The 10,704-nt window shown below is 37.0% G+C and overlaps 2 protein-coding genes across 2 annotated transcripts; both read left to right on the forward strand.

The window, feature by feature from the left end:
- Positions 1-1,201: 1,201 nt before the first annotated feature.
- Positions 1,202-6,183, forward strand: LOC145679389 (uncharacterized). The gene is made up of 4 exons (XM_081749972.1): positions 1,202-1,400; positions 4,015-4,234; positions 4,720-4,855; positions 5,983-6,183. Exons 1-4 carry the CDS (start codon positions 1,202-1,204, stop codon positions 6,151-6,153), a joined length of 726 nt encoding a protein of 241 aa, XP_081606098.1. The 3' UTR covers positions 6,154-6,183.
- A 76-nt stretch (positions 6,184-6,259) lies between these two features.
- LOC145679390 (uncharacterized) lies at positions 6,260-7,012 on the forward strand. The gene has a single exon (XM_081749973.1). The coding sequence runs from the start codon at positions 6,260-6,262 to the stop codon at positions 7,010-7,012; it is 753 nt and encodes a 250-aa protein (XP_081606099.1).
- The last annotated feature ends 3,692 nt before the right edge of the window (positions 7,013-10,704 follow it).

The following is a 10,704-nucleotide window of genomic DNA, read 5'->3' on the forward strand; positions in this document are numbered from 1 at the left end:
AGTTTTTCACATACATTGAACGTGTACAGACATTGGATCAAGTTTTAAGAGTGGCGTTTTAGGTTGAGACCTGAAAAAATGGTTCAAATTTTGATGGATGGCTCTCATGTTAATTTCAAGTTTCTTAGTTGTAGAAAGATCTTGCATGTTCGCCTTCAGATTCAGTCCTCCATTGGAAGTTGTGGGCTGCATAATATGAATTGTGCTTTCAAAGCCAATGCCATGCAAGCAACAGGCTGGAAATTAGAATAAGAACTTATCTGAGGGTTTCTTATAATTTATTCAAAGACATTCGAGCTCGTCGAGCAGATTATATAAGACTCATAGTATGTTCCATGTCCCCCCCCCCCAAAAAAAAATGGACAGAAAATGCAGAGGTTGCATCCCGAGCCATGTAAATATTACCACAGGTGATGAAATATGTGCAGCGGGCTGCTCACGAGAGGAAAGTACCAGGGTGTAACAGCTTTGATACTGTAAGAAATTCTATAAATGATTAGTTCCTTGGTACAAAACAAGGCTTGTTCACAACATTAGCAAAGACTGTTGAACCATTTTTACGCGAATTTGACGGAGAGGCTCCCTTAGCTCCTTTCTTTTACAATTCCGTCTATGCCGTTGTGTTGTTTGTAGCTGGTCGTTGTGTCAAATAGTGCTTTGATAGGCAAGCCGTTAGTGAACATTGCTGTTAAGAACAATGAAAACCTAAAAGAAGCTACATTTGTAAACATTGGCTATACATCAAATGATGCTTTACGAAAAGTCAGTTCTATGTCTCAAAGAGAGTTTCTTGAATTTCGTTGATTTTCGTACAGGATGTCAGAAATTTGTAGTAAAAATAATGGAGAGGTCACCTTTGAAATCCAAGCTGACAAGAGCAATTTCGTTTCTGGATCGAAGCGTATTTGTGGATGACAAGGCAGCTGTAGAGTGTCCAATTGTCTGGAAATCGTGGTATCCAGAAATGGGCTATCAGGAGCATTGGCTGATCAAATCGAAGATAAATTTAAACTTTTTCTCAGAATCCTCTGGTATTGGAAACAATGAAGACGTATGAAAGAAAATATGAAAGATTAGATGGCCTTTGGATGGAAATGCTAAATTTTCGCGCATGATCAATGCAGATGGCTGATGTGAAATTTCTCCTAATTCTTCTTCATGGGAATGACAGTATAGAGAAGGGATTTTTAATTAACAAAGAATGTTTGAAAATCAAGATCACTCTAATTGCACTAAGGAGGGTGCACGATACAATTTCGGCTGTTGGTGGTATAGAAAATTTCAAAAGTCAAAGAAAGTTGTCCATGCTGCCCTCAATGCTCATGTAGTTTATTATGATGAATCCCTGAAGAACCAAAGAGATGAAAAGAAGGAACAGCAGAAGAGAAATGCCATTAAGGGTAAGGTTGTTGAACTCGAGGAAAAGAAAATGAAGTTTGTTGGCTGAAGTTAAGGAGAAGCTGTCTGCAATTGATGAGGAAATCAGTCATTTGAGGTCTTGAACATTCCAACGAATGTTGTATTTACCTCAATAGTTTAGTTTTTTGTGAACAGCTAGTGTAATGTGAGATATTAAAAACAGTTCAGTGAATGTCGTGTTGGATTTTAGAAACAGTTATTACAGTGTGTCGTCTTTTGTAAGTAGTGTTGATCTTCAGACTGAAAGTTACCAAAGTGATATGGATCAGTGGCAGAGAAATATTGGCACGTAAGTGATTAAAATTGGATCTTAGAAAACTAGATTAAAATTAGACTACAGTTATTTTCTGTAGTGTTCTTTTTAGTTTTAGTAATTCTACATTGTAGTTCACTTGCAGCTTTGTGTCGAATTTTGCTTAAAATTATGCGACTATATCCATTTTTGATCTATTCTGGAAATTTTCTGAAAAGGACTGTAAAACCGGGAGATGTCAGGGAATTTCAAAATCCCAAAAGAGTGGCCACCCTGACAACATACCTATATCTATTACAGTAGATGAAAACATATTAACACTCAAAGTAGTCTTTCGTATTGGATTGTCTGCAGGCACCTTTCTGCCAGTTCCTCGATATCATGTATCCTTATATGGAAGGAAGAAAGTAAAGTCAGGTTTCTACCTCCTGCTGGTTGGAAAAGCATCGTAATTTTAGGAAATGCGCTATGGGTCGATGTGGGAGTAATCCAGTAGGTCAATTTCAGGGCTGTACATCTATAAAGTTTGATATAATTAAGTTCCTGCATACTTTGTTGCATTTTTCGATCCGAGCGTTATTCCCTTGCATCAGGGCGCGCTTTCTATTCACTCATAATCTTCGAACATCGATATGCTACCTAAAACCAGTGGTGAAGCGTAATCCCACAAGTAGGGTATTCCCGATAAACTAATAACACAAATAATATTTAATGTATCATAAAATGTATAAAATTATACTCAGAATTCTATTTTCCTTGTTGAGTTAAACAAAAAGCTACCATGAGTTAAACAAAAAACTACCAAATTTGTTTATTTTAAAGAACTTCCTTAGCTGTGTTTCTAACACTAAATGTATGTGCATGTATACACAGAAGTTTTTGTCGTTGTTGTTTAATTTAACAAGATAGAATGGATATTTATTTAAGCAAAAGTAGACGAAAAGTAGTATATTATTATTATTATTATTATTATTATTATTATTATTATTATTAGTAGTAGTAGTAGTAGTAGTAGTATTCAACAAATATTTATATGAGGAAAACACGCAATATGTATTAATGGAATATTCCCATTTAGCTCCACTATAAATATTTTGAAGTCGAGTTCATGTTTTTTTCTGTCCGGGATCTACAAGGGAGGATGCGGGGAATTTCCTCCTCACTTACTGTTTTCATTCTCTGCATTTGTAAAAATGTACGGAGAGAGAAAAAGTAAGTACATCTTTACAGTTAACTTTCAATTTTTTTTTCAGATAAGCGTTTGTTACTTGCTTCTCCCACTTTAAAGTAAGTACAATACTGCATTTAATAAATGTATCACGTGATAATGACTTCACTAGAAATGTACGGAGGAACTTCATTTGAATCAACGCAAGATATTTACTATTGCATTCTATGCAGTGACATATTTGAGTGAGTGGCTTCCGGGGTTAAGCACTTACCGAAATTTTATCACAACTTTTTATTGTTTTATATATATCTTGCAGAATTTTTACATTTCCAGGAACAAAGTTAGGAAAGCCTCTCCCGAAACAAGCAAAGTCCCCCGTAACAAAATCGTAAATAAACCACTGATTCTATGAAATGGAAAATACAACTAAAATTACACAGAAATAATATTATTTTATGCTGTATGGTAGCGTTTGGTAAAATATATATATATATATAATATAGGGTAAAGAAGCATACAGTCATTGGCCATCAAATAGTGATTGGCCATATTGCGATTAAAAGTACAATAAGGACGTGCTTCGAAATTTCTCGTAATTATGTTGCTGAAGTGGACGGCGATTGCCTTATCTTTGTTTGTAAATCGTCATTCTTCCGCAAGATTGCGCCTTTGTAATGCTGGAGTTTCGGAAGTGAAGACATGTGCGGATGAGCCTGAAATTCTAGGCAAGTCTTATGAAATTCTTAAGGGTTCTTCTAACAATAAATCAATCGCTTTCAGGATTTAAAGTTGTTTTTCTTGTGGTAATTGATGATAATGGATTTCTTAAGCTTTGAAGCACTATATAACAGAATTTCTGATATCTATTTTTTTATTTTCTTCATTTTCGGGGGGTGGCTAATAACTATAACCTGATTACTCTTCATTTACAGTCATTGGCCACGTATGCCAATTACTATGTATTTGCGCAGTTAATAAATGGGACAATTTAAAAATATTTTTAGCCTTTATTATGCACTTTATGAAACATATCTTTTTCTCACGTTAATCTGAATGTATTTACCAGTTGTTGGCATGGTGGCCAATAACTAAATATATCGGGTGGCCAATCACTATGTACAGTTCTGATTTCTCGATTTTCTGTTTCAGGCTTTGCAGTCGTAAACGCAAGAATGCCAAAAGTTGCTGAAATACCTTACGATAAGGATAGGCCCTATTATAGAGAAGGCTCTCAGTGAGTTACTTGAAACAAAAGCATCTCAGAGATCCATAGCAAAGAAATATGGATTTCCAAGAGCTACGTTACAATATAAGATAAAGAACCCCGATTGCAAGAACACTTTTGGTCCTTCCCCTATTTTATCTAAAGAGGAAGAAGAGACTATTGTTCGGTAAGCCCAATTGATATTTGCATTAATACTTATGTTTCTACTTAGGTCTACTAATCGATGTATTCACTTACAAAAACGGAAAATACAGAAAACTGCATTAATATTTCGATATATTATTATTAGCATTCACTCTTTCATAGTATTCTTCTCAAGCAACTAATTGGAATCATTACCTACTTTTTAATTAATAACTTTTTTATATTCCAGGGTTTATATTTAATAAAAGTTGAATTTTAGAGTTATTGAAAATGCTATGATAATTTCTTCTACCAGAAAGTTACGTCTATTTTGATATATTTGTGTAACATTTCAATTTGTTAAATTGCACAGATCTTTTAGAAATATTTTTGGAACTATTGAAAAATGTGAATAATATGTTAATTTGACTTATTTTTTATTAAAAATTATTGATACGTTAATGAGGTTTATTAAATGAAAAACAAAGATTTGATAGCAAGTACAAGTGAGCCTTTCAACAATTACAGATGGATAACTGAGGCATCCAGGAAGGGCTTCCCACGTAAGAAGGATGACAGTCTGCATAGTGTAAGGGAATTTTTAACAGAGAATCCTCGTCCAAACCCATTTAAAGATAATTTACCTGGGAGTGGATGGTTTAAGGTGAGTTATAATTTATTGTCTTTTTGAAATGATTTTTGGCATAAATGGTAGGCCCTAGATAAATTTCAAAATATTGTTTTTGTAATCTTGAACATTATTGCTACATACAATACTACAAGAGATTTCTCAAATGAAAGAATAGGAGTGTTTTCTGTTAACTTTGGAGCCTGAAGTTGCTAGACATTTAGAATAATCAACGTCATTAGGATCCTAAGGTATCCTAAAACCGTTCATTGATTACTGTAGGTCTAGTGTCGAGTTTGGGTAAAGGGCAATAAGTTGGCTTAGCTGATACGTCAAGTGAGTTTTATGGATATCAACGAAGGGAATGAGAGGCAATTCAATCCCTTCTTTTACAATATGAGGATAAAATATATTCAATGCATATTTGTAAAACCCTTCAGACTTCACCCATCCGTTTTCACTTTTGCCAACTCCCTAACTTTCAGGAAGAGAGTTTATTATTACAATTGGAAGTCGTTCATATAGATAAACAATCATGTTTAAGTTTTTCTTGACGTATTATACAATAATACCAACATATTGTCTACAAAGTTTCGGTTGCTATTTCTAATATAGTGTGATAAAGTTACCACATTCCTGCTAACTGAAAATTACATTTTTAAATTTTAGCATGCATTAGGGGGCGCGGTGGCTCAATGGTAGAGAGTTCACTTCTGGTGCATGGGGTCCCTGGTTCGATCCCAGCTCGCGCCAAGTGAACTTTGTAGTAGACAAACACCGTGTGCGTGGGTTTTCTTGGGTTCTCCCGTTTTCTCCCACTTTCTTCATTCCACAATTTTAATAATTTCTCATCATCACCGTCTCGTTTAGCTTAACCGGCATATCCGTGGAACTTAAAACTCGAAGATTTTATTTTCATTTAGCATGCTTTAATATCAATCTAATTCAAACTGCATGGAATCAAACATTAGTCGACCATTAAGAGATGGCAATAATAGTATTGGTGACATTCATAGCATTATTAAACGTGATTTCTTATGTTGTTGTTGTCAGTGTAGAAATTTATATCGAAAACCTAAAATTTAAAGATAGGGCCTATATTTCTAAACTTTATTTATAGTTTATTAGAGCGACTAATTTATTTTCTTTTTGCAATATTGCAGGCTTTTCTAAAGAGACATCCGGAACTGACTCAGCGCACTGCAGAAAATGTAACGTACGCTAGTGCTTGTATAAGTGAGAAAGACATTCGCATTTGGTTGAAGGAAATATACAGTTATTTAGGGGAATCAGGACTGCAAGACATAGCCATGGAGAGTGTTCAACGGAGATGAAAATAATTTTCATGTCTGCCCTTCGAGCGGTAAAGTTCTTGCATTCAAAGGTGATAAAAACGTTTACGACGAAAAAACGTCCTCTTCCAAAGAAAATCTGACAGTGATGTTCTGCTTCGCTGCCAATGGTAAGTTGTGTCCGCCGATGATTGTTTATCCATATAAAAGAATTCCAAGTGTAATAATAAACTCTGTTCCTGAAGGTTGGGAAATTGGTAGAAGTGAAAACGGTTGGATGAAATCTGAAGTGTTTTATGAATACATAGCAAATATATTTTATCCTTATATTGTAGAAGAAGGGATTCAGCTCCCTGTCATCCTCTTCGTTGATGGCCACAAAACTCACTTGACGTATCGGTTAAGCCAGCTTTGCAGAGAACTAGGAATAGAACTTATTGCCCTTTACCCAAATTCGACACGTATTTTGCAACCAGCTGATGTAGCTGCTTTTGAACCAATAAAATCTGGTTGGAAGAAAGCTGTTAGCGATTGGTACAGGAAAAGTCCTAATTGTGTATTCACAAAGGTAAACTTTGCCGAAGTGTCACAGAATGTAATACAAACTTATTTAAGACCTGCAGTAATCATTAACGGTTTTAGAGCATGTGGGTTGATACCTTGGGATCCTAATGCCGTTGTTTATTCTAAATGTCTAACAACTTCAGGAACAAAAGTGAGCACAAAGTTAACAGAAAACACTCCCGTTGTTTCATTTGAGAAATTTTGCAGTATTTTAGGTAACAATAAAATTCAAAAATTTGAAGAAAACGATAGAAATGGTCTTCAACAGAAAGATGTAATGAAGACAACAATTTTGTCTTGTACAATATATGGAAATTTTTCAATCAAAACCATTTGAGTGTAACTAATAGTGCTGATGTGGAAAGGAGTCCGAATGCAACACAACAAATACAGACGAATATTGAGAACGATGGTTATGTGCAAGATGAAAGTGTTCACGAACAGAGTGAAAACATTGGAATAATCGATCCTTTACCAAGCACTAGCAGTGCAGTTTCACCTAAAGAAACAGAAAGCTCTCTTTTGGAAACCCAGCATTCCCAAATAATTGAATACTTGGCCTGGCCCGAAACCCCTAAAAGAAAAGGAAAGAGGAACATAGAAAGAATGCCTTATGCAATAAGTCAGAAATATACAGGATGTTATGTGAAAAGAAGGTAACAGAAAAGGCTAAATTAAATGAGGACAAAGAACGCATAAAGAAAGAACGAGAGGAAACTAGAAAATCCAAAGCAACGATGAAGTCACTAGCCCCAAAAAAGAGAACAAAAATAAAATTAGATCTCAGTAACACTTTCGAAAGTGGTAAGAAATGTTTTGTTCGTAAAGATAGCGATTCTAAGCATCTGTTAATCTGTAGCGAATGTGATAACGCGACTCATGAATCATGTGTCCCCAGAAATCATCAACCAAACATTCCACTCTCACCAGATGATGATATTTATGTATGCCACAAGTGTTTCCACATTGATGACGAAAGTGATGTACCTAGCAACTTCGAGGTTGGTGACAGTGATACAGAGTCATTGGCTGAAATATTGGAACTAATTACAAAAGCTAATTGAAAGAGTAATAGCATTGAAAGGGTGATGTTAAGCTCAACTTTGTTACAAAAAGTATGATATGAAAGATTGACTAACTGTAAGAACTGTTTATTATTTTTATATTATATAGGCCTAATTTATATAATATTCAAATATTTTTCAAGTAAAGTTACTTTTGTATTTCTCATAATTTCTACATTGTAAACTTTTAAAACTGTAAAGAAACATAATAAATAGAAATTAATATTTTGTTAACTAGAAATTAATAGATTTTTTAAAATAACCACAAAATGCATTGTTTCATTTTCACAAACCTAAACTACTTTTGTCAATATAATAGTGACCTTGGTGTTTAATTTCTAGCCTGTAGAACAAAATTGTACTCATATTAAGCTCAAAAATTTTGATTGCGTTTAGTGGCCAATCACTAGTACAAACCCCGGCCAATCACTAAAAAATGTGACCAATTACTGTACATTTTCGCATATTTTTACAAAAAGAGATTCTGTAAAAATGCTGTATAACAGAGCAAAAAGAATAACGGAAATCGAAAGCTAATATCCCTATAAGTCCACTTAAAAAAGATTAGTTTTAAATTGTAAGAAATAAAGGCACCACTAAACACCAAAGTCAAAATTTTCCTTAAGTGGCCAATAACTGTGCATTTCACCCTGTGCACCAGGGTGCAGCACGTAAAACCGGCCCGTAAAGTGAACACATAAAATGAAATGTAATGTATTGAATATGATTAACTACAACACATAAATGAAATGTAATGTATTGAATATGACTACTCACCTTCACAGCAGGTGCTGAAAGTGTCCTCCGCCCACTTCAACACACATGTGAGCACGATTGAGGAGATTCATATATACCCTTGTCAGTTCTTGTGTTGTAATGCTATTGGTGACATCCTGGATCCTGGTCTTGAGTTCTTCAATTGTGTGTGGATTTGTTTCGTATACTCTTCCCTTTAACAGTCCCCATAAGTAAAAGTCACACGTGGACAAGTCTGGTGACCGAGGAGGCCACAAGCCTTTGCTGATTGTCCTCTCTGGTGTAAACATCTCATGCACAAGGGACAATGATGCAGCTGATGTGTGGCATGTTGCACCGTCCTGCTGAAAGTAACATAACTGACGCTCCTCTTCGGTCAAGTGTGTATAAAACTCCTCCAGGATTCCCATATACACGTCACTGTTCACTGTCGTCTCAAAGAATATGGGCCCAATAACGCGTGTGGCGGAAATGGCACACCAAACACCAACCTTCTCATCATGCAAGGGTACCTGGTGGATTGCGTGTGGATTTTCTGTCGACCAATACCGGTTGTTTTGGGAATTTACGTACCCAGACAGGTAAAACCACGCCTCGTCACTCATGATGAGCATTAGTGGATCCAAGAAACCACTGGCAACATTGCTCAACAGCCATGAACAGAAATGCACCCTCTTCTGCAGGTCAGGCTCCTTCAGTTCTTGCACAACACTTATCCGGTACGGTTTTAACTTCAGTCCCCTTAAAACACGTCTGCAACTTCTCTCACTCGCATGAACCTGTTGACTCAATCTCCTGGTTGACTTTCGAGGACTTCTTGTCATTATCTCCTCCACCTGCATGTTTAATTCAGGTGTGCAGACAGATGGTCGTCTGTTCCTGGGAGCATTTTGAACCGATCCTGTACGCCGCCATTTTTCAATCAATTCCTGAATGGTGCTTTTTGCTGGCACAGAACGTCCTGGAAATTTCTCCCGAAACAAATTCTTTGTTTTCACAAAAGATCCAGTAAGAATGAACCCTTCAACAATGGCAACACGCTCGGGTATCGAATACGGCATTATCACACACTGACACTCACCCGGCTTAACACAACGAGGCCTTTTTCTCAACTGGTTTCGACAAGTTTCACTGGCTGCGGCTGCACGTGACTGCTGCAGGTCACGTAAGTCGACCCGACCTCGACACGCCATCTCTTGGTAGGAAGGTAGATTATTTAAGTGTTGCCAAAAACACAATATACCAGAATATTACGACGGGCCGGTTTTACGCGCCGCCCCCTATATATATATATATATGTTGTTCAGTGTACATTTGGCTAATTTCGACTTCCTTAAAAATTTAGAAGAATCCATGGGGCCAGGTCCGTAAGTGCTCGATGTGTTTCCCTTGGTTCCTAACAATAGCTCGACAACGTAATTTCCACTGTAATAGGCTTCTCTGAACAACTGGGAGGGGAATCTTGTCCCATTCCCTTTGCACAGCTTTCCAAAGTCCTTCCACAGTTGTCACACGCCGTTTTCCCAAAGCCCGCTTCAGCAATCCAAATCCACAATAGTCCATAGGACTTGCATTTGGAGATTTAACAGGTACCTCATTGAAAGGTGTCACCTGTATACCACTTGCCTCCTTCATCTCCCTGTAGAATGCGAGGGACGATCATGAGGTATGTGATGAGGCCTTGTCCATGTGAATGCGCACCAGTTTGGCGTCATTTCCGTACATTGTTGGAATCTCATGCTCGTAGATCGGCCGCATGATCTGCTCCTGAAAATACTGCGAATTTATTTTGCAGTTCTTCGCCATCCTACGAGTCTTCAGTTTACCTCGGTAACAGTAGCCAGTAACGACCATGAACCCTTTGGGAAGGATTCTTTACAGACACGGACCCACCTTCTGAAATTCTTGGCTCCTTTCTCTTGGTACATGATGGCTCTCGGTTTGCCGCAGTCGAAAAGGTAAATCCATGCTTCATCGAGCGTTACGACGTACATCCACCTTTGTTTTGCCAGATGCCGTTCGTACAGCATCCGGGCGTTACACTTTCGTTCCTTTTGGTGGGCATCCGTGAGAAGATGGCCGCGAGCTTTCATGAATTTTTCCAGCTTGAGTTGATGGTGTAACGTCCGGCTCACAGTCCCCAAAGACACGTCAAGTCGATTAGCCATACACTTTTGTGTTGGCGGATTTTCTTGCATTGCCATTTTAC

This window comes from Thermobia domestica, chromosome 2 (assembly GCF_964235325.1).
Source record: "Thermobia domestica chromosome 2, izTheDome1.hap1.1, whole genome shotgun sequence".
NCBI classification, from domain to species: Eukaryota; Metazoa; Arthropoda; class Insecta; order Zygentoma; family Lepismatidae; genus Thermobia; species Thermobia domestica.

Excerpts from the sequence above, each read along its gene's own strand:
- LOC145679389 (XM_081749972.1), top strand. The coding sequence starts at position 1,202 with ATGTTTGAAAATCAAGATCACTCTAATTGCACTAAGGAGGGTGCACGA. Across the intron at positions 1,401-4,014 it reads GAAGAGAAATGCCATTAAGG|AATGCCAAAAGTTGCTGAAA; the intron begins GTAAGGTTGTTG and ends CGTAAACGCAAG. Across the intron at positions 4,235-4,719 it reads GAAGAAGAGACTATTGTTCG|ATGGATAACTGAGGCATCCA; the intron begins GTAAGCCCAATT and ends CAACAATTACAG.
- LOC145679390 (XM_081749973.1), top strand. The coding sequence starts at position 6,260 with ATGTTCTGCTTCGCTGCCAATGGTAAGTTGTGTCCGCCGATGATTGTT.